At 38.9% G+C, this 25241-nt stretch overlaps 1 protein-coding gene across 2 annotated transcripts in view; it reads left to right on the top strand.

The window, feature by feature from the left end:
• Window positions 1-13715, top strand: part of FCER1G (Fc epsilon receptor Ig) — a 209838-nt gene extending 196123 nt beyond the window's left edge. For both annotated transcript variants that reach the window (XM_078668325.1, XM_078668324.1), the window contains 2 exons: window positions 6759-6779; window positions 11576-13715. In XM_078668325.1, coding sequence (XP_078524451.1) covers window positions 6759-6779; window positions 11576-11638 — 84 coding nt within the window. In that variant the 3' untranslated portion in view covers window positions 11639-13715. The remainder of the gene's footprint in view (window positions 1-6758; window positions 6780-11575) is intronic.
• The last annotated feature ends 11526 nt before the right edge of the window (window positions 13716-25241 follow it).

Raw genomic sequence — 25241 nt, 5'->3', positions numbered from 1 at the left:
TTATTTAAGTTCTAATCCCAGCTGGTGTCATGGTTTCTTGTTTCCTTCTTTTTAAATACATGTGTTTTGTTAAAGGTTTTAATATTTTGAGTGTATACTTCAGTGTGTTCATTTCCCATGTGATGCTATTAACTACAACACAAACCATTTGTATTTATGTATTTGGGGCAACAGGCAAACAGTATAAGTGGTAGTGTGCACTTTGGGTATTGATATTTAGTTATCACATTTAAGTTTGTTATTTTGATCCATAAAGATTAATTTTACAATGCAAATTGATGTTGTCTGCAGTTTATTGAATTTAATCAGTATGTCATCAATTGCTGTACCCTCTCTTCCTTTATAATACAGGACATTAAAATAAATTGTATTCAGGAATATGTTTTTTCAACCACAACTCAATTCTAGAATAATACATGACATTGCCCAGCTTACAGAAATAATGCACAAACATGGGAAAGAACAGTAATAGTCAAATATGCAGACCACAGCTTGTTTGTTGAAACAACTTCCTCTAAATAATACTTCCCCAACAGATCTTGTGCACACGTGTTTATGTTTCTAAAGAAAATATATGTCCATAGCCTCAGCTGTAATACATCTGGTAAACTGTCATTAGTGTTTAGTGACTGACTCAAAACAATATGTAAGTTTATGAAAGCCATAATTCTGTTATGCAAAACAATGATTTGATAAATGATCATTTGAAGCATGTCAACATTTCATGACATTTCGAGAAACTATACATGTATATTTATTTTAAACAAAAGTATTTTAGGCACTATTAGACCATTTTTCTATGTGCTGAAGATATCAAAAGGGTGGATAATTGCAGGTAATTATGTAAATAATGGTATGAGGCTTTGTTAAATTTTGGACAGATCTTTAATCTTGTCATCTTTGTTTCTATGGTGAATACTATGGCAAAAGGACCAAATGAATATGTATTTTGATGTGCCAAACACAAGTTAAGAAATTGTAAAATTGTGAAGCAAAACGTGAACATTTCTGTAATGTGAAGCAACAAACCTTAAAAAGGAAGTTATGCATTAACAATAATAAAATGATGATTTAGACTCAGAAAACCTACTTAAAGATAGACCCACGTCTTATACATTTAGAGCAATACAAATATAGTGCAAAACCCTTTGTAAGATGGAAACAATGCCCTCAAGCAAATGTCTAGAAGAGTAAATCAATAAAACGTTGCCGTTCTAAAATGCCTTCTAATGCAAGCCATTGCAAACACGTCAGGACTGGGAAATGAAACCATCCCTGGCTGTTTGCTCAATCAGCCCAGGAGGGGGGTGGGGGCGGGGGGTGCTACCGAGAAGCTCCGGCCCGGGTTGCAAGTGTCAAGCACAAGCACTGCTGCCGCTTTTGTTACAGGGTACCGATATTGCAGCACTGCTGCGAAACCGGCCACCAGTAACAAAGCCGGCCTCCATGGGCCAAAAACCCGCCTCCACCCTTCCAGTCCACCGGGAAAATGCCCGGTGCCTGCTACGGCCATTCTAGCCCTGATTGCAAAACATATATGTGTACATAATTAATCTAGTTAAGCATCACCTGTAGCTGTAGGTAATCTTAAGCAAATATTTAACAAGGACCCCCTGAGTATGTGGAAATACAGTTCCTAGACCAGGGAAGAACAAATAGATGATATGTATCAATCTAGGCAACAAACACAATACACATAGAAAGGGACTGAGCTACAACCTTTGTTTTTTTGTTAAAAGAGAGTACAATGTAGGTAATCTTATTCACACTAATTAATGGATGTATGTCAGTACAACGCGATCATTTTGATCGCGGTACTTTACAACACGGTTTTCACAACGCAAGTTGTTACAACGACTTGCATTAGAGGGCGCTGGATTGTGGATTAATTTATTTTTCTAATCCAACTCCAGCCCACGTAACAGTAGGGAAGGTGTTGGAATAGAAAATCAAACTATTCCTTAAGCAAGAGCGCCATCCAGCGCAAGTCGTAGTAATGACTTGTGTTGTAATGTCTGCGTCGTAAAGGTTGCGCGGTGTAAACACAGCGTTGTAAAGGATGTTTCCCCTAATTAATTAAAGAACATTAGCCACTATGGAGATATATTTCTTTGTGGAACCACAACTGTTTTTTTCCTTTCTCAGATATTTACATCTCTAAATAAGTTTTAATTAGTCCTGGTTGAAAGTTTGATACTCTGACATTTCATGTTACGTTTGTTACGCTAAATGCCCGTCAATATGCTATTATGCCATTTTGCATAATTGAGATTTCCTTTTGGGTAAAAATCCTATGTCAGGAGCATGTGTACAATGCAAATGAACAGAAAGAGACTTTCTCTTAATTGCCTTGCGCTAAAAGCGCCCTTCTGTCCAAAATAGACTAAGGGACGTATTTTCCATTAAAAAATAATGCAAAATGCCATATCAGCATTTAACATAAATTTATGTCATTTTGGGGCATTTTGTGTAATTTACACAGAGGAAATTGCACAACTTTTAACCAGACTTAGATTTTTTTAACCATTTTATTTTGATTTTCAAAAGAAAGAAACAAAATAATCATCATTACCAAGAACTTTGATTTACACTTTTTGGCATATTTCATAGTCACTGCAGGCCAATACATACACCATACATTGAACAACATATACAAGCTTTACTGTGATAATTAGGGCCATGCTGAAGGTGGACTGCATTATGTGGAGCCAAGACTTCCGAATCAAGTCCAGGAATCGACTAAAGCCTGATTCCAAAAGTCTGTCTTGCTTCATAAATATTTGGAAGGCAAGCCACATGGCCTCAAATTTCTCCATTCTGCCATGAAACTGAACAGTTAGTCTCACAAATGCATAGATAGTGCACACTTTGCCCAACCAGTCATCCTAGTTTTGATATTCCTATCTGTATTGCTATATTCATGGTAAAAATCTGCCAGACTTCCTGTCAGTCGAGAATCTACATCCAACCTATTGGAATTCAGGATCAATATTAACAGTTCATGTCATTATTGTCTCTCATGTATAACATATATTTTCTTCAGCTCAATCAGAATAAGACTAAAGTTGTGGTCTATATTTAGAGCCAAGACCTTACCAAATATTTTTCAATCTCCAATTACCCTTATGATTTCCTTATTTTATGTCCCATTTCTTCCCAATATCTGTATTCTGCCTTATCTTTGATTTCTAATGCAATCATCGGTAAGAAGTAAAAGCTATCACCAAAGCCATTTGTTTTCAATCAAATACAAACTAGTCTTCATTCCAGTCATCAGGAATTTCTGGCAATAATAACAAGAGCTTCAGTCAAGTCTGAGCTTAACTATGCTACTTATGTCTATGTATATCTAGTACTTTCTTCAATCAGTCTTCTTAAAAAAAACCACAGATGATGCATGCCTTTTCACTTTATGACTTTCATACTCTACATCCCATTGGTCCCTCCATGGATTACGGTCATCCCAGAAGTCCAATTTAAAAGCTTTTGCTGCCTTCAAAAATCTTTTCATATTAAAACATGTAATCTAATTAACGTCCCTTCTCCTGCACCAAAGACTGTTAGAGCCTGATGTAGAGTTTAGCAGATGGGATACACCCTCTCAACTATGACTGTTCTCTCGTCTGTTGTATAGCAAAGATATTATCTCCATTGGCACTTGTACAATGGCAGACTGGAAAACTTCACATTTGTGACAAAGTATCCCATCTGCCAAACTGTAAATGAGGCCCATAGTGGTCACCATTTCTTACCTTTAAACAAGGATTCGGAATTCCCTGTCTACCAGCCAGGGCACATCCAATTACTAGTTTCTTTATACCTTTGCAGATCTTCAGTAGCAGATCCGAGGTTCACTGCAAAAGCGGGAAAGACATGTGTATTATTGGTTACATATAATATGGTATTAACAGAGGTCCATGTGATTAAAAGTGTCACATTCCTAAAGTGGGTTGTTAAGGGATCAATATTGACACAAGGCAGGTTATTACTGTGATGGGTTATCATTTTATTATATTTAAATTGCAACAGTGATCCAATACAATAGAGAATATGACTCAATTGAATCACAATTAAAATGAGGTACTGTTGCCCTAAAAGTATAATTGAAGCACTATTAGAATTCCCATTGAAACAGACACATATGGAATTAATACTGATCTAGATGGAGTACGTTGTTAATATTGAGAGTGAGACTCAATTAAATTAATATTGACATTGATCCTATTGGTCTAATCCTGTGTTGGCACTGCTATTCAAAAAATATTGAGTCAAAGGTAATATCAAACTAATATTTACATGTAGGTACTATTTGTTTCATATTAAAATGTAGATAATATTTAGATGGTTGTAAAACTGAATTACAATTAAAACATGAAAAAAGGCGCTGTTTTAATGCTTACATTTGGATAAAGCTATACTAATATTGCGATGTGAGTATTTAGCTAATATTAAATTTTATTAAATTTAATAAGCATTGGATACATAGTGAGATCAATGCACTTTTGACGTGAATGTATAGAAGATTTGCAAAACTAATAGGTGTACCTAGAAAAGGAATAGAACTGTTTTCAGTTTTAATGCATTTCTGGGGACAACACTGGTTTTATTGGTGCAAGTCTACCATTGGCTATGACTTACTGTAACCTGAAGATGTAGTTTAAATACACAAGGATGACTAAGAATAAAAAAGGATAAAGAATAGAAAGACAATAGCACTGGCAAAGTGAAGTTTTGGCCTACCAATCCTAATGCTGAAGAGCACTTCTTTTTAGACATGTGTACATGTGATCAGTAAAATGCTGTCACTCCCAGTGCAACAGTGCCAATGTCTGAAGTTGGCTGACTGATTGGTCCATGCTCTTTGTTGTGCTGGGTGGAAGCAGAACACAAATGGCTGCTGAAGAGACCAGTGGAGAAAGGGAGCTGACCCACAGCCTCTCCATATGTATTTATGTATAAATCTTTTATTTATGATTTTTTTTAAATTAAGTGCGGATTGTGAGACAACTAAAACTGTCCCTAAGCTGACCTAAAAACATACCCTTCAAGATAAAATAACATAAACTTAAATGAACACAGAACACTCAGTACCAGTGTCTCATACAAGTTCCAGCCATTAACCCCCGATTTTCTCCTAGTTTTGTCAAAACTCCCTTCCCAGTGTTGTATGGAAATGAATCCCAATATATTATGTAATGTTAGAACAAATTCTCAGAAACAGTTGCTTGCTAAGAATTACTCTCAAGCACAAAATTAGTTTGTCAGTTGATTTGATATTGCACAGACCTCACTAACCATTTGGATGGCATTGGGTCTGAGCTTTGCGAAAGGCGGTTTGTTTGGTTCTTAGTTGGGTGTCGTCTGTTATCTACCTTCCAAATAGATTGCTTCTAGAAGGAACTGTGAAAGCTCATAGGGACTGTAAACATGATATTGGGAGAACCTTGCTGGGCCTCCCCACAGATACTGTAAATAAAGGATTTAGGGCCAGATGTGGGAAGCCTAATTCTGGTCGGTAACGGCCAAATTTACCGAATTTCGGCCATTACCGACCGGAATTAGGCTTTTCATATGTAGGGGCCTAAATTAAGGATTCGCGAATTTACTGAATCGGTAATTTAAGGAATCGGTAAATTACAGAATTCTTAAATACCGATTCGGTAAATTACCGAATCCTGATATGCAGGGAGCACTCAAATGAGTGATTTTCCCATTTTAGGATTCGTTATTTACCACCAACTACAAGTTGGTGGTAAATTTCGAAAACCCTAAGAAATGCAAATTTATGCAAATAATAACAGTGTCATGTGGCAGACATACATGCCCTTAGGGCATGTATTTGTGCCACATGTGCACCCATACACAATTCAGGGGTGCAACAGGGTGTCAAATTGACACCCTGCCACCCTTCAATGTTTCCCCCCTTTTACCGAATCGGTATTTACCGATTCAGTAATTCCCATTCATTCCTATGGGCCTTAAGGCCCATAGGAATGAATGGGGAATACCAAATCGGTAAATACCAATTAGGTATTTACCGAATTTTACAGATTCTGTAAAATTTACCAATTGGATACCTACATAGCATTTACCGATTCTAAAATACTGAATCGGTATAATTCGGTATTTTAGAATCGGTAAATGCTGATTATCTACATCTGGCCCTTACTTCCTACAGAATGGGTTTCAGAAGAACAAGGTGGAAAAGGCTTTATAAACAGAACAAAAGTTTGATATTTATGCTATACAATTAGAACAGAGATCATCATTCCAGGTAAGGATGAAATTCTCCCTGCTGTGACATAAGGAGAGATGCTTTGTGATCTTCATGGCTAAGGGCTGGCCTATGAATATTAAGACACAGCTAAATTAGAATGCGGTTCCAGTTGACACTCGGCAATGGTACGGCCAAGTAAAGGGGGAAAGCTACTGTTGGTAACGTGGTTTAGAAACTGAAACAGTCATAATCAAGCAAGTTACTGGGTGTTGCTTTGGTAGAGTTGCACCATGAAAATGTAATTATGAAAAAGCTAAGGAACCGATATCTGTTAGTGATATTTGCTTACGTAAATAAAGATAGGAAAGAGTTTTTGAAAAGTTTATGATGAAATTTTTACATTTTAAACCTTTTTTTTTACTTTTTAAATCTGAGTTGGGTGTGTTTTTCCTGAAGTGTAAATAAATTATAATTAAACAGTGAAGTGAGGTAATTTTGTTTCTTATTAAGTTTATAACTTTTTTTTCTTTTTGGTTTTCAGAAAGAAGAAAGTGTCTACACAGTAAGTGACTAAACATTCACTTTATTAGGTTGTTGAGTATCACTGTAGTGTGTGTGGTTACTCTATTGCTCATTACCCTCTATGGTTTACCTAGTGCTTTGTTATGGGAGCTTACCTCAATGACACAGAAGGAAGCTAACAGCCTGCCTGTGCCATGCAAAGTTAGGGCATTGGTGGTGGAATCAGCCACTTTTACTGGACAGCATGTCTCCAGGCAGGTATACAATATTATTTGCTATTTAGTGAATAACAACACAGCTGCACTGGAGTAGGCAGCCAGTTAAGTAAGTAGTCAAGTGGAATGATCCTACATACTATAACAGATTTGATTCACAACATGTATAATATGAATAGCTAGCTCAACCACAAGTTCAAGCAGTTTGTGCAGAGTGTGAATTGTTCATTGATATCTTAGCACAGTGTACAGTGGAAGATATTACCACACAGAAACTGTACAATATCAAATGATGTGACATGTAGGCATGTTTAGTAGTCTATCAAATAGACGAAAAACAAACATCCTTTAGACAAGAGCAAGAGTGCCAGAGATATGTGAAAAGTAGAAACAGTAGTGGAAGAATATATACCAAAAGCAAGTTACTGCCAAAGTGTGAAGGAAAGGACAAAATATTCTTGAAATGAGATGAGTCACCTGGAGGGGAAAACTGGATAAAGATACTTTGGGAATGAGAGAGAAGTGGCCTTGAGGCAAGGGTACATACATTGGGATAAGGGAGGATAGCTAAAGAGTGACAAGCCATACATTCATTGATAAGATATTGGAAAATTAGATGAAACTTTTAATGTAAACGATAGAAATCAAATTGGCATGTACAAAAAGAACATTCACAAGAGCTATGTAGAATAATTAAAAATAGAATCAAAAGGCTTAAGACTAGTAAGTAAGGAAGAACATTAGATAAGATAAGAAAAAGTCTAAGAAAGAATATGTCTTTAAGTGACATTGACACACATTTTCAGGAATTTCTGAAGATGGAATTCACAATTGGAGATGGAAGAAATATGTTGTGAGAATGAGGAGTCAAAATTACTCCAAGGTTTTCAATTGTAAGAGATTAGTGAAGATGTGCAGATGGGAAGAAGGTAAATTGTGGAAAAAAGAGACAACCATGGACTGAAAGTGCAGTAGAAAAAGAGAACCTTTGAAAGATGAAGATTACGATGATATAGTGCAAACAGTGAGAGAACAGTCAGACATCAACGTTGGTGAGCATTTAGAAATAGTGTCATGAGGGTCAGCAGTAAATGAGGAAAATACAAAATATAGTTGAAGGCCACCCTTCTGAAAGGCTACAATAATTGAAGAGAAGAAATAAGAGGTCATTTATTAAGTAATAGAACAGGACAACCTGATAGGAAGGGGTGGGTAGCAGAAAAGGAAATAGTGAAACAGTGTTAATTATTGGTGGACATCTTGGTATGAGTATATATTTGGCATCCATTTAATAATGGTGACTGCATTTGATGACATTTTGAGATGAATGTGGAGAAGCAATTATAATGCGTGTCTGGGTACCAGATCATTTTTCATATAGTACCTATGAGGATATAATGACTTTAGTTAATTGCAGGTAATATGTTTCTTGAAAAGGTTGATTCCTCAGTTACATTCATAATTAGTGAAGTCATTCTTAATAGAAGCTCCATAAACAGGTGTCGTAGCCATAGTTACTTGTACATGAAGAATTCCTTGATGAAGTGTGTCATTACCTCCCTAAAGGAATAGAAGAAAATGGGTATTATTTGTGTTGGGATGGAGCTCCAGAGCCTTTGTGTATGGAAAGAGATAACTTGTCTTCTAGTCTTCTTCTTTTGTTATGTGTGTTGCTTTGGACAACAAGAGCTTGCCTACTAGGAAGGCTCAGTGTGGTGGAAATGTATACTTTTAAAGTAATACCACAGATCTCATCTGTGATGTGGCAGGGAGATCTGTGGTTGTACTTTCTTAGTGTGACCAGGTGTTTGAGATATCTGCAAGTAGTGAATTGCCTCCTACGTTATTTGGGAGAGGATCAATGTCTGAACAGGAATCCTGAGTTCTGACTTTGAAGAAGAGAGACAACGTGTGCCAAATAGTCTGGTACTTCTTAGAGCTGCGTTTCTCAAGGCTGTTTTTGAATGTAAGAGATACTGTGCTACTTGGCAATCAGGAGAAAGTTCATTTTCAGGTGGTGGAATTCCGGACATCACTTCAATATCCTAGTTTGAGTGCTAGAAAGTCAGTCCTACCAGATAACACTACCAGACTATACCTTGAAGGAGAACTGTCAATTGCTCCCCTATTGATCCACGTTGATAATATTGGTGGGCAGGAGTACAACATGGGGTTTCATGTAATCGATGAAGATAACCAATGACAGGCTCAAGCGCCAGATAATGGTGCAGGTCATGGTGTACACCATGACTTCCATTGAGGTGATCATTCGGGAGTTCCAGTTTGTTGGCTGTCTAGGAAGCTATACACAGCAACTGAATTGCATTCATGAGGCAATAGTGTTAATAAAAGCTTACTGGTTAAGAGTCTTGAGTGTAAGGCCAGAAATAGGAGGATGAGGAAAATTGAATAGTCATTACAGGTGATAAGATGGGCATTGTCAACCACGTGAATGGTGGCTGTCTCAATATTGTTCTATGACAAGAAAAGTGACTGATAATGCTGTAGGCAGGCCGCCAAGTAATTAGCTTGTTTAAGTGGGAAGAGGTGCCTTGTTCATGATCTTGCCAAGAAAGGGAAGGTGCATGACCATGGATACTTAGAGTTGCAGCTTATTTTCCTGGGCAGCCTTCTTCTAGAGTGTCAGAAGCCATCCAATCTTGAGTGGGTCTAGCAAGATGCTTTTGATGAGGGAGAAATTCTTCAAAACAACCACAATATCCAGGGTGTCATTACTCCACCGAAAAGTATCCTGATTGGTATTGTTGCAGGTGAAATTACTCTGATAGCATATTTTAATTCTCAATGGAGCTAATATAATCAGTATGGATTTGGGAGTGCATTACTCCATAGAACAGTAATATAATAGACATTACCCTAATTACATTTTTCCGTTAACTATTATTGAATGGAACTTCATTTTTTTTGGTATGATTTTATGAATCAGAAAAGTGGCAGCAAATATTAATTGAAACCATCATTATGCTCCCTATTCAATGGACGAGCATTCTGATTGGCATTATTCTATGTAACGCAACTCTGATTTTCATTAGTTCATTAAAGAGTACTCTGATAGTCATATTCAGAGGTGTCATTCCATGGGCCTGTATTTTTGTACATTATTCTGCAGAAATGTTTTCTGATGTGAATTATTTCATGGAGCAGTAGCCTGCAGATCATAGAGTCAAAACAATTGATTATCATGCATAGAACCACAGATCAGCATAAGAGGCCACTTCCTTCAGAAAGCAGAATCTATCAGATGGGTTATCACATTAAATTGGGTGCTTAATTCAATTCAAACTTGTGGCTGCCCTTTGTCTATTGAATCATCAACATTATTCACGACCCTGTCTCAAATAAATTGTAGGGCTTGACCTGGGAAATTTCTACGGTTCTGTGAAAATAAACATAACGCAAAACGATGTATCATTTGTTTAAACATTTTTAAAGAAAATTAGCCTGATTTAAGGGGGGGTTAATGCAGGACATCCGCCAAAAATTGGTGGAGTCCCGCCCACCCTATTTAGAATGTTTACATGTCTATGACATCTAAATAGGACAGGCAGCACTTCTACCTCTTTTGTCTGGATGTCCCGCATCTGCCAAACTCTACAATGTGACCGAAACAATTACTTGTTACATGTTTTGTTTGTGATTTATTTGTGATTTTAATGCTTTATGGCTGGTATGCCATGCATGATGTAAAATGCTCCAGATGAAATGCCATCTTCTCACCATGCATAATTTGTAAACATTACAGTTCGCCAATTAAAGATGGGGTCTACTAGATACAGTTCTGGCTCATCATGTTTTAAAAAATGTATGTTATATGTAAACCATAGAAAAAAAGCAAATGTCACTGTCTAAATAAATACACCAGCAGAAGCCCCTAGACATCAGTGATACCTCTGGCAACCAAAAATAAGTCAATGAAATTAGCTCACCTTTATTTTGATGCAACCAGGTTCAGGCCCCAAGAGTTATATGAAAGCAACCTAGCGCAAACTATTTGTAACAAGCATATCTTCAAGGTTGTTTATTTTCCCTTCCAACAAGTGCTGCATCATTGTTCTCTTTGTTGCATCACACTGGGGTGTTGTGGTACAATCATGTCCATACATTTTTGTCTAAACACTTTAATTGATACAACTTGGACATATGTTATAGAACATTTTTCACTGAACTCATGTTATACTGTATACAACTTACTAGTCAACTCCATTATTTACAGACCAAAATTGAAACTTTTTCAATCGGCTGTGAGCAAGCAGTGTTTTAGATGTTCAACCATGGATACATTCTGACACATATTGGGAAGGTGCTTTTTGTTAAAGAACTTCTGTATTGAAGTAATGTAAAGGATTATACATAAGTTAATTGTGACCAATAAAGTGAAAGCTAGTCTTGGTACAACAACAGATGCTCAACTTTTATTCACTAACTATCAGATCGCATTGCTATTTTCCCATATTTTGTATAGCAACCATTTTACAATAGACTAATCAGTCACTAAGGGAAGATGATGATGAAATAAGTCATATTATACAGGATATGTCTATTGTCAAGGGCATAGCAACAAAGTATTTGACACCTAACTTTCCTTTTCTTTTCCCACCAGGGTCTGCAACATCAGAAGCCAGACACCTATGAAACCCTCCAGATGCATGCAAAGCCCAACTAGATTACAGATTTCACAAACTGCACCACTCAAGAGTTGCTTATTCTATACTGTATCATGGGTCTTGGGGGCTTCTAGGTTTAACTTGTTGTTTACTGTAAACCTTTTAATATTCAGCCAAGACGTTTCAGAAATGCTTAATTAGTGTATAGCAATGAATAAGTCTAGCCTGGACATTTGGAGAGCCAGAGGCAATTATTTATTGTTAGCAAGGCATTTAGATTTGTTAGTGTAGCCATTCAATTTCCGTCATTGCCTCCATAAACGTTTGCTGAAGATCCTCTGTCCAATGTAGGTGCCTAGTATAGAATGAGACAGCTGACAGAGTCAAAGTCATTGAGCAATTGTTGATCAACATCTTCAACGGTGCGTTTGATTTAAAGTGTGAATCTCGGACAAATGTTCTGATGTCAATTGAACATAGTAAGTTTCAATATTTGAAATCTATTTACTCATACAAATGGGTAGCCGAGGTTTGCTCATTTAAACTTACTCTCCAATTCCCTCACTCTGTACTCACAATTTCGTAAACACCTCAAGGCTCACCTGTTCACTAAGGCCTTTGATTAAATTCTCATTAGCTTCCCTTGTTTCTTAGCCTCGGATCTTATCAGTTGTAGCGCCAAGAAACCGCTGGTGTATGTGCGCTGTATAAGTAATTTTAAACTCAAACTCAAACTCAATTCTTATTCCCCCAAATTATATCTCCTAGAAACAATGCTTTTTTTTACACTTTCAATTTATTTTATGTTTCATATTTTTGATTTCTTTGTTTTAATATTGTAGCGTGTGAATTCTGCTTGTCAATACTTCCCAGTAAAATCCTTGCTAAGGTTATTGTAAAGGCTCTTAATTATATTACTATGAATATTAAAAGGATTCAGTAAATGTCTTATTGAGGAGACTTTGATGGAGTAGGCAAATCATTTCTAAACTTATTTGGTTATTTGTCTCAAAACTGTCAATAAAATGTCATTTGTCATAAAGATTGTTTCCTAAATATCCCTAACATAAATACTGTCCCATGATATTTTTATATTTTTACCTTAAATAGGTCAATATGGTTGTAAACAAAATTTGGGACACAATATTTTTATTATATGATAATTTCTCCACAATATCCTGGTAGAATACCCTCCTGTATAAAAGCCTCAATAACATTATTTTTTCGGATAATAAGGTCTGATTATGTTGTCTAGTTAGATCTGTTGTTGAAGAGATCATGAAGGAAAAGCTATGCCATATTTCAATCTTCTGTACAAAGTCAGCATTTTTTGTAGGATACCAAGCGGGCAGTAAGTTATCAGATATAATAGCCACTATGTCTGAAAAGCAACTGACAGCTTTGCCAAATGCCGATTCTATACCACTCTGGACTAAGAACATGTATGTGTTAGTCAAGATGTGATGAAAAAAAGAAACAATCCTGTAAAAAATTACATTTTTAAAGGGAATGCACATCAAGGCAATTCTTCATCGCTATACATTTTTTTTATTTTCTTGCGCCTTTCTACTTTTAGCAGTAGGCTGCTAGTCTAAATTGATATTCAATTCTGGATTATTTTTCTGTGCCCTTAAGGACTGTACATAAAAAGGATACATTTTAAACATTATCATTCTAGAGTACGTAACAAATAGTTTCCAGCCACAAGTGTTAGGTCTCTCATTGTTCATGGATTTTAACAGAAGTACAAGCTCAGTATCATTTATTCTTATTCTGCTTTACTGCAAGTTGCCGTGCAATCAAGAATACATTGCTTACTTGATGCTAGGCAATGATAAGAGATTTTGCGTTGTACATGGCAAATTCTGTGGTTAATGAGCTTGGTATATATATATGTTGTTAATATCTTTTACTTTGCTTGAAATATTTTACAAATAAAATCTTCTTCCCAACAATATGGAGACTGCAATGTGACCTACCCATTTACATGTTTTGTTTGTGATTTATTTTTGATTTTAATGCTTTATGACTGGTAAGCCATGCATGATGTAAAATGCTTCAGATGAAATGCCATCTTCTCCCCATGCACAATTTGTAAGCCTTCCAGTTCACCAAATAAAGATGGCATCTACTGGATCCAATTGTGGCTCATGATATTTTTAAAAATATATGTTATGTGCAAATCATAGAAAAAAGTAACTTTCACGGTTTAAATAAATACATCAGCAGAAGCACCTAGACATCAGTGAAACCTGTAGAAGTCAAAAATCAGTAAAGGGGAATTAACACAGCTTTATGTTGATGCAACCAGGTACAGGCCTCAGAGGTTATGTGCCAATAAAGCAAACTAACACAAACTATTTGTAGTAAGAATATCTTCATTAAGTTTAGCATTATTGTTCTCTTTGTTGTATCACACTGGTGTGTGTGTTACAAATATTCACATTCTATTGTAATTTAGGACATAAATGGTTAGTAAGTTGCTGTTGATCCATGATAAACTTTAAACTTAAACACGTGCGATACATTTACAAAATTAATCTAAGCGAAGTAATTTACAAAGTAGGTGGTAATTATGGAAGTGGGGCCAAGATTTACACTGCATTTGCCAACATCAGGCAACTGTGAGCCTATAATGATATATATAACGCCCCCTTACATAGGATAATGTAAATTTAATTGTTGTGTTGTTATGCTGTCATAATGAAATTTACAAAGTAAATATTTCCTCTAAGAATTTGAAGAGACCTCATTGAAACCAGTGTAAAGATCCTATTCTAACCCAGAGCCTAACACATGTGCAATAAGCTATGCATATGGGATTGTGCAAATCTTCAGATATCTGAGGGGTCCAGAAGAAAGCCGACAACTCACAAGGTGTGGCTCTCCAAGAATTAAGAATTACACCTTGTGTGGATGAGGAGTCTGTTTTAAAGGAAGACTAACAAGGGATCTTCCTGAAACCAGGATTGAATCAGATAAAAGAGCAGGAAATAAGAAAGTATTTGCCACTCCATGGGCCATAATACTCAGGTATTCACCTCATTATGAGTTGGCTGAAGTTTAGAGTAGCAGAAATTAACAATTCCAGTTGGTAACTCCCAATCTAAACTTAGGCCATTGCAAGTTTTTGTCCCATAACTGTGAATATCCCAGGAACTGTAATTCAGGTCCTGGGATATTCCTAAGAATCTGTATTTTTTTTCTTAAGGGAATTAATTGTTTGGTATTAATGAACAGTGAACAGCAACACCTGGCTTAAATTTAGGGTGATAGATTGGGGGAAAAGTTTAAAATTAAAGATTTAAGTAAAGGGGAAAATAACTTTCACTTGAAATGTAAGGTATTCCAAAATGTGGTAATGATGCAACGTTATGCACAGGAATGGAATACATAAAGAAGTCCCAGTGAGAAGAGAGCGGATGTGTGGTGAACTTATGGCCTGATTTATATGTAGGCGGGCAGCCAGGGCAATGAGTAACTTACTCCAGCACCCTGATGGAGATGCTGCCCCCTTCATTTAGAAATGACTGCCAAACTGGTGATAATTTCTAAAGCATTGCCAAGAACCACCCTAACATAATATTTTCCAGTTTGGTGTAGGGCTCCATCAAACTGTTTTCTTCGTCCTGTAGTGGTATTTTCTTTTGAAAATAAAGAAGGTAATTCCCCCCTTTGCAACGGTAGTCCTTTCCCATGACGAGGGGGGCATTCTTTGATTTGTACTGCCCTTTACAGCCAGGGTTGCCTGACGGTGCCGGACAGTAAAAAAAACTGCTACATGTCCACCCATCCTAATTGGGCAAATGGACATATAGACATTTCTCTGATGGACCTTACTCCATTGGGCTGTTAGAGTTTTGCCACAGCAGTGATAGAGTAGTCACTGGCATGGCCAATATTAAAGTACACCCGCAATTAAATATGGCGGGCATACTGCTATGTTGGCAGGTAGTGAACATTGTCTCCGTTGTCAGAGTACACTCTCAGCCACCATGTAAATTGGGCTTATAGTGTTTGACACTTCCAAAGCAGTTACACTTAAAAGCAGTAAATTGTTAAAATCAGCACTAAAGTGCAATATTGCTTTTTATCTCAGATACCATAGAAAATATATATGCAAAACAAGATATGTAGATGTAAATGCCTATCCCCAATGTAAATATCACGTTTTTGAGCAAGAAACATATTAGCTGGGATGCCTGATGTGTCACGGAACTTTGGGCCTGATGACGATGTCGGTCGGATTCTCATCTGACCGGCACCATAGTGGAAGCAAGGCAGCCCAACTAGAAGTCTGCAGTCCCGCTGCCCTGATTACGATGCAACTGCCTTCACAGCGGTCGCAATGTGTATATGTTCTATTGCTGCTTGTGCTGCACGCTTCAGCACACGCCCCAATAGAAAATAAACATATTAAAAACATCCCAGCACTATGTGGCAGGTACAATGAGATGCCTGCCACATGGTGCATGGATGTTTAGGCCCCCTAGGCCCCATAGCAGAGTGCCAGGGGGAAGGTGGCCCTGCTAGTGGCCCCCATAATCACTTTCCATCTGCCTTTTCAAGGCAGGTGAACTGCCATGAAAGGGCAGGCAGAAAGGGACATTGTAATCCATACGGCGGTGCCTGAGCAGGCACCGCCCCTTGTTGTAGGGATTACTGACCCTCTGACACACCGACGGGCTCCTCCACCAGATTCCTCCGCCCGCTGTATCGTAATGCGGCGGGCAGACCACAGGGGGAGATGTCGTCAGTGTCTGACCCTCCAACATCGTAATCATGTCTCTGTCATGATAAACATGCTTGGTTTATGGTTCTTGAAAAGGCTACTTATATGTGCCGGATGTGTTACTGCACATTACGTGTGCAGAGAAACAGTTTTTGTACTTTATTTGTGGTTTTAGCCAATAAGTAGATATATAATGTCAGTGCTGTTGTTGCATAAATTAAATGTGTGTTTTATGTATGGACAGTTTTCTTTGCTATGGTCACATTTCTTTTCTTTGAGCACCAACAAAGGACCATGCCACTTTGTAACATTGTCTAATGGTAAGGAAAGGGAAGTATACCAGTGTGCATAGAAGAGGAATGTTGTGGAAAAACATAGTTCACAATGGCGTGTCTTTAATATGTTGGCAAGGAACCCGAGTGGCTTCTTGCATGGGTGCATGACTTGTGCCAACCTCAACACCAATATTGGTGTCGATAGTCATTCACGTCCAAACCATAGGGGAGATGTTGACTTTGCTTAAGGAACAGAGGTCTTGTGCTTCTTGGATTCTCCTCTTTACCACAATATAGTGCAACACAAAGTTAAGGCATGCCACTACAAATAACATAAGGGAAGGGCCCTGAAGGTGTAAGGACCTGATTTAGACCTTGGCAGTCTTTACTCGGATCCTAAAGGTGGGGAAGGACTTCACTCACCGACAATCTGATAGACAGAACCCTGTCATATCTAGAGATTACTTCCGGCCCAGCCATTGTCTCTCTACCTTCACTCAGTCTACTTGATCTGACAAGCTGTTTTTTAATGCAACTTTAGGGGTTGACTTGTAAAGCTAAAATAGGGTTTCTTGTATCTGAGGTCGAGTTCTTGTTTGACCACTGCTGCCTGTGGTTTGAGTTTCTCTACAACTAGCAGCCTAGAGGCAGGCCATCTTCACGCTGTCATGGAAACATCAGAGTGACCAACACAACCACAGTTCACAGAGAGACAGGAAGCAGTGGTTGGAACATTTCAGCCTTTTTTGCAGTTGTTTTTTTCAGTTAAAAGAATCATGAGAAATTATTTTGGATTTGAAGGGAAATCGTTTTTTTGTTTTTGTTTTATTTTTAAAAGCTGCAGAACCGGGAATACTCCCCTCCGCCTGGCTCTCACTATCACACACCGTGCACGTGCACAATGCAGGGCAGGGGGTTGTGCCTTTGTATACCGATCTCCTAAAGCCTGGAACAACCTCTCACAACACATCAGAGCCCCCGCCTCTCTTCTTGACTTGTGCAGTAAGCTGCACACCTAGCGTTTTGAGCAAGCCCACCAGGCTGGCCACACATCTGCTACCCTCATGGGTTATTAGCACGCTATAAAAATACAGATAACATAAAATAACATAACACAAACAGCAGCAGGAATTAACTCTAGATGCTAGTCTAGCTTGCACAATATCTGAGCCCCCTGCTAACAATGTTTCTCTGACAGCTGCCGGGCAGCGTACAAATATCTCCATGGTATCCTTCCACTCAGGTCCTTACACCCTACATTGCTTTTGCAGCATCTACTGCCTCATCGTACCTCAGGGGCATGATATTTTGGTAACATGAAAAAATAAAATAGCAAGCGGTCTTGCATATTACTGCTTTGGAAGTTCAAATGAAAACACACAAACATATCGAATGGACACGATGTAGGTAGTTGCCACATGCTCCACGTAGGCACTAGAAATCCTTTCATTCACTGTTTTAACCCGTTGACCGCAGCGTGAATTCCGCCGTGGTGCGGGTGATTTATGACTGGGTGTGGTTCGGACAGCCCCCGGCCGTCCTCCGCAGAGTAGACCCCCACCGTGTCATCGGATGGCTGCAAAGGGTTAAATAAGATAACGTTCCTGCAATCCATTCTGAAAAAAAGTTAATCTTTTATACAAAAGGGATGGGGAGTGGGTCAGTAACAACAGGCAAGCAATGACCTGGGAGGGGTCGAGGGACAGAGCAACCAACGACAACAGCCATGCACCGACGAGGGGGACACAGGATAGTGCACTAACAATGGACAAGCAACAACACAGGAAGGGGAGGGGAGGCGAGCAAGCAACAACAATAGTTAAGCAGCAACAACGATGGAGGAATCAACGATAGGTACCTCAACCCAAGCATGAGCAGCTGAAGAACACCAATAGAAAAAAAGAAATCAGTACTTGGCCCATGCTCCAGGGAAGGGCCAAACAAACAAATAGAAAGTGAAACTTTAATTCATTGACAAATGAGATGCAAGGGAATGAGGGTGACGATGAGCCAAACAATAGTAACTAATAGGTGTGCTCTAAGCCCCCATTTAAGTTAACTTAATTAACAAAAGATCTTGCAAGTGACAGCACTTGTACCGTCTAAGGCAAGGCCTAAAAACACAGGATTTACATCTGACATGAGATAACTTGGGGCGGTTTCTAAAAAATTGGAATAAACTATGGGGTTCACATGCCATTAATAGATGATTGAACTATTTTGTTACAAATATCAGTATGTCAATAATTAACTTTTGGCTACTTATACGAATTGATTGAATACTGTTCAGCATTTCCATGAGTCATCATTTTAAGGTTTCATCCATTTTCAGAATGAATAGTTTCGTGAAGGTTTATGTAGCTTGCAAGGAAATTCATAACAATAGCATTTTCTCTACTTTTCTTGTGCGTATTTAAAAATCTGGTCACAAAAAGAGGAGAGCAATCTTACAAGAGAGGAAGAATCCTGATGAAGAGCTCAGGCTATGAAATTCAGCGGTTTGTTCAAGCTCCTGCACGAGAGAGACACTGGCGAGAAAACATTTATGACATCAGTGAAATTTGGTCATTGGAGACTTTTCTCAAATCAAATTAATTACTTGTAGTGAATCTAGTTGTGAAGAATAGTTATCCTTAATTGGAGATGACATATAGAAATGTAAATAATCAATATTATTGTTCCTTAGTTGCAAGTTGGTTCGATCAGGTGGACCCAGGTAGAACTGAGCAAGAGGATCACGTTCAGACTCCTCACCCATGCGCACAAGGCTCTCCACGACCTGGGCCCCAGGTACCTCAACAACCACCTGACCTTCTACACTCCCAACCGCCAGCTACGCTCCACCAGCCTTGCCCTCGCCGCCGTCCCACGCATCCGCAGAGCCACCACCGGAGGAGGATCCTTCTCCTACCTGGCAGCCAAGACTTGGAACTCCCTCCCCACCCACCTCCGACTGACCGAGGACCACCTTTCCTTCAGGAATCAACTCAAGACCTAGCTCTTCGAGCAGTAGCAGACCCCCCACCCCCCAAGCGCCTTGAGACCCCTCCGGGTGAGTAGCGCGCTATACAAATACTATGATTGATTGATTGATTGAACCTGTCAAGACAGTACAACTTATTTTTTGAAAAGTGTTTTAGAAAAATGAATGCAGAACTGAGTTGAGAATTACCATTCATGACTTCAATTTCACACAATACAAATTCATATAAAGATAAAAAAGCACAACCTAACAACATATTTTCCCCAAAGTTTTTTTTTCTCCAGAGGCAGGAGCGAGAGATAGCTCCTCAAGAAGCGCTAGAATACAACAACTTTTAAACAAATTTAATTGTATGTGGTAAGGGGTAAGACGATTCTTCTGAATATGATAAAATGGGCACTTACTTTCCAAAATTACTGTTTTTGGACATGCCAGCTGGTATCTTGGAGGCCAGATTTGGGCAAAGTTTCAAGGATCTTCATTGGCAAACCTTTTTGCACACTTGAAGTTCAGAAAGTATACATAAAAAAAGAGACAGGTAAACACTAGAGACTTTGAAGAATGTTTCAGCAAAAAATTTTTAAAGGAATTTATTTCCAGAAAAAGCGTGTTGCATTGTTCTCTATTCAGCCAGGAGAAGTAAAACTTCATCCACCACTAGTGCTATACAGGCGGAATGCTGTGCTCCCTGAATAAACCTCCCTGGATCGCAACAACAAAAGTCTGGTCTAATCCGGGGTAGAGTGCCCAGCGGCGGTACCTCCCCTATGGTGGAGGAGCGTCGCCCCCGTCCCAAAAAGTCAGGAAGGGGAAAATAAAACAATACTTGTTTTATTTCTCCTTTCCTGTTGACTCTTGGGGCCGGGGTCTGGGGGGTGACAGCACTGAAGGGAGTGGCAGTGAACTCCCTCACTACGCATATAGGTTTGGCCGGCCATCTCCGGCCAGCCAAACCGACATGCGCAGTGAAGCTCTCCCCATCATGGCTGCATTTCTGGGGTTGGAGAAGGCAGGCACAGACTCCCAGTCTGTCCTGGAGCGCAAATCAAGGGTGCTCAGGCCAATTCTGTAGCAGCTCTCATGTGAGAGCAACTACAGGATTGGCCGTAGGGCATTCTGGGAGCCTCTTCCGAAGAAGAGTGCGACGCGGCCGGCTAAAGATACGGTTTTATTTTTTTTAATTTTTTTTTATTTTGCCTCCTCCCTTCATGCTTCTGCTGCCCCTTCTCGCAACCCCCGCACCTGCCCGCCCGGCCACCATACAACTCGCCACAAACACCGGCCGCTACTGAGTGTGCCACTTGCATCACGATCTTCACACTTGTAATGTTCCTCCAAACTGAAGGTAGGCAGCAGATGCTGAGTGTTCTTGAGCTTTTCAGAGATGGACACCAAAGGATATAGCTGAGATATGTACAGACTGGAGACGAAAGTTCTAAATGGATATGCTTCATATACTAATGCAGAAATCCTGACATATAAAGATATAATGTATATTTAAATGGAATCCCAGGAAAGTTTTGAATTAATCTAAGAGACAAGGGAATTAAGCTTCAAGTTAAGTATCACATTAAAGTTAATTTCAATGTGGATCCATTATGGGCCATTGGGAAATAAAATGACAACCAGCCTACGACCCCTATTGAACAAATGTATTTATGTGCCCATTGTTTAACTAGTAGTAGACTTGTCTTTCTTTAAAAAGTGAAAGAAATAATCTACAGGGGTTTCTTTATACAATACTACACTACTTTTATTCAATTAGCAAATGCTCAGTTCAATTATAATTTGGGTTTAAACATTAATAATCTAATTTCCGAATGGTCATTTAATTCATGTCCCTGAGATTAGATTGTGGGTTAAAACTTGTTCTTACTCTTTTGTCTGCATGCAATGCATGAATGTGAGTTTTAATTTATAAAGAAAATACGTTGATCAAGGTTGGTCTCACAATATCCCTCCAATCAATCATTAGATGATGATAATGATGACATAGAAAGCTTGAGTTGAAGCCACTGCATATTGTGAAGAGCAGATCATTGCCACTTAATGTTCCAGGGTCATATGCTCTACATTTTTACTCCTTTTTTTGCCTTGAATGTCAGTAACACGAATTCTAGCTTGTTTGGTGTGACTACAGCATACTTAGTAATTCCCGCCCCCACCCACACTTCCCTTTTCACCTAACACAGAATTTTAGATTCTATTTTCTTCCCAGAGTTTATCCCACAACTCCTTCAAATTCTTACACCTGTTCTACTGTTGAGTTGTCTAATTCACAAAGCTGTTTTGCAAGAGAAAGTATGGTTTGCTTCTAGAATTTTAGGAACTACTCACACCTAAATCTATAATAGGAAACAACTACTGATAGAAAAGGCGTAAGCAACCAGGTCTTAGGTTATTGTTATAAGTTTCTGCAAAATGTACATGTACATTCAAAAGTATAAATTGCACATCAAACAGACCTTAATATAGGGAATTAACAGCTGAATGTTTTTCGCAAGGCGATGCAGGGAAGCTTCAATCTTACTGCACTATTCTGCATGTCTGGAAGGCCATCAATTGGTTGAGTCTGCTGTTTGCTAATGTACAAATGTGTACGGTTAATAGAGAGTTTTTTTCTTAAATCATTTTTTATTGATTTCTAGTTTTCAGTGTGCAAGGCCATGACAATAAATGCAAGCATAAACTTTGCAAAGTATCATATGCAGCTAAAGAGGAGTCTGGCGCTGGTTTCACCCCCTCCGCCGTCACCTACCCAGCTGGACATCTGACATTGTTTTCCTCGTTTTTCCTGTTGTGTATTCCTTCCCGCCCCCTCCTCCTCCCCTGTGACTCCTTGATTTAAGTGATGTAACTATGTAACCTGTAACTCGCTGTAACTCATGTAAAGCGGTCTGATACCTCCGGGCAAGCCAGCTCTATATAAAACTTTTCAAATAAATGAATAAAATCATAAGATGGTAAAAAGAACACTTGTTGAAACAGCATCCTCAACTATCACTTTCCTGAATGCGCGGACATACCCTCACCGCGTTTGGAATCAGTCCAATAGAGGAAGATCAGGTGGCTTTTTCCTCCTCCTGGCAGCACCAGGCACTTATGAACCTGGACACGCTTGATGAACTGTAACTAAGTTTGGTGATTAGTGTGTAGTGTGCGCCACCAAATACTGTGAGAAGAAGGATAAAGAGAAACCCATGGGGGCTATAGAAGGTGAGGTGGACCCACTGTGTGTTTCTGATAACTTGGAGACCAACCTTTCCTATTTATGGGCTACTAGCTTACCCGTCGCGCGTTGCTGCGATCTCCGAAGAAAGGAAATTCAAGGAAACTCATCATGATAACATTCAATTTACATTGTGTCATTTTTATTGCAACATATTCATTTTAATATGGAAAACATATCGTGTCGTTTTAATTCTATTTATTTATTCGAGTGCTTGTGGATACACGATTTTTTGTTTTTCCGTCTGGTGCGTACATCCGTATTTGAAAGATTATTAGGACCCTGGGGGGCCAATTTAAAAAAAAAATGTTTGCCAGAAACTTTTGCGGGAGTGTACTCAACAACTTCCCAAAATTTCCTGGCGATCGGATGAATGGTGTTTTAATTCTATTTATTTATTCGAGTGCTTGCGGATACACGATTTTTTGTTTTTCCGTCTTGTGCATACATCAGTATTCGAAGGATTATGAGGGCGCTGGGGGGCCTATATTTAAAAATATTTATGGCAGAAACCTTCGCGGAAGTGTACTCAACAACTTCCCAAAGATTCCTGGCGATCGGAAGAATGGGGTTTTGATTCTATTTATTTATTGGAGTGCTTGTGGATACACGATTTGTTGTTTTTCCGTCTGGTGCGTACATCAGTATTCGAGAGATTAGGAGGGCCCTAGGGGGCCGATATTTTAAAAAGAATTTATGACAGAAACATTCGCGGGAGTGTACTCAACAACTTCCTAAAGTTTCATGGCGATCGGATCAATGGTGTTTTAATTCTATTTGTTTATTCAATTTTTTGTTTTTCCGTCTGATGCGTACATCAGTATTTGAAAGATTATGAGGGCCTTAGGGGTCCGATATTTAAAATATTTTTATGCCAGAAACCTTTGCGGGAGTGTATTCAACAACTTCCCGAAGTTTCATGGCTATCGGATGAATGGTGTAGTAATGCATATGCCAGAAACCTTCGCGGGAGTGTACTCAACAACTTCTCAAAGTTTCATGGCGATCGGATGAATGGTGTAGTAATGCATATGCAAGAAACCTTCGCAGGAGTGTACTCAACAACTTCCCAAAGTTTCATGGCAATCAGATGAATGGTGTAGTAATGCATAAAGGGCAAACAGACAGATAGACAGACATACATTTGTTTTTATATATATATAGATTGGGCAGCGGCATAGGCCCTTAGCTTCATCCCAATTCAAAGCTATGACTTCTGCCCTGGCCCAAAGATCCAAAGCCCATCTCCATATCTCACAAGATGGGCTACCAAGTTGTTCCACTTCATGGTATTAAAGCATTACAGAAAGATCAGGGCTAAATCGAGGAAGCGTTTGTCTGTTTTGTTTTTTATATCATTTGTGGTTAACTCAAATATCAGCCTCCCTTGTGTCCACCACCTAAATGCCCATGATTGCTTAGATTTTCTGTGTCACCTTGGCCAAGTATGGACTCAGTTAGTCCCACAGCGTATGCCTGAAGTGTCCGACAGGAGTACTGTATCTGGTGCATGTATATGGAGAATTGGAAAACATTCTGTATATCCATTTGGAGGAGAGGTAAACCAAGTGTAATATATAAAACTGGATTAACTTTAGACAAGCATTGTGGGAGATCTTCCAGGGAATGCCAAAGCTCCCTACTACTGCTTGTCATGCAAGGCTCTGCCAAAGCCTATTATATCAGGTATGGCTCCAGGGCTGTCATAAGATTTTAGCATTTACAACAAGGGTTCTGTACAGCCATGCAATAAGCTTGCCCTTTACTCATCGTATGTAGAGTACCTATGAGTTAGTCGGTGGCAGGCTTGGAATCTCCCAGTGTGCAGGCATTGCACAGGGTGTGCCGAATAAGAACATATGTAAGGAATTGCCCTTCCTAGTGATGAAACGGTTACATTAGGACTGCAAAAGGCAGGAGGTGAGAGTCCTGGAATAGATCTCCCAGGGTGGTTATTTCATTACATGAACGGAGGCTTCATTATGCATTATTCCTTTAATGCAGTCCAAACATCACAATATTAAAATGTTCTAGAATATAACAACAGCAACACATGAAAGGCATGAGCCATCAACAATCTGCCTCTTTTAAATGCGGCTCCAAGCAGATAAGTTCATTTTCCTTCATTACCATTATTAATTTTTATCTCTATTTTGAAGTTCCCAAGTGTGTGGCTTAACCCCACCCCCCCTCCTACTGCCTCTATACTGATCTCCAGTTTACGGAGATCTCCCTAAACCCCCTTCCCTAGTCCCATCCTTGCGTGACTGACCAAATTTCTTTAAGTCAATACCTGCTAAACCTATAGCAGTCTTAACCCATCTTGCAATAGAGGTTGAGGTTATGCCTTTGTGGGGTTTAACAAAGGATATAAGTAATTGATTAACATCCTGAGGGCGAAGAGCAAACATTCTGCGATCATACTCTCTCATGCAGTGCACAG

Source organism: Lissotriton helveticus, chromosome 12 (genome assembly GCF_964261635.1).
Source record: "Lissotriton helveticus chromosome 12, aLisHel1.1, whole genome shotgun sequence".
Classification (NCBI taxonomy): Eukaryota; Metazoa; Chordata; class Amphibia; order Caudata; family Salamandridae; genus Lissotriton; species Lissotriton helveticus.
The sequence above is the reverse complement of the archived record's forward strand: the minus strand, read 5'-3'. Positions and strand labels throughout refer to the sequence as shown.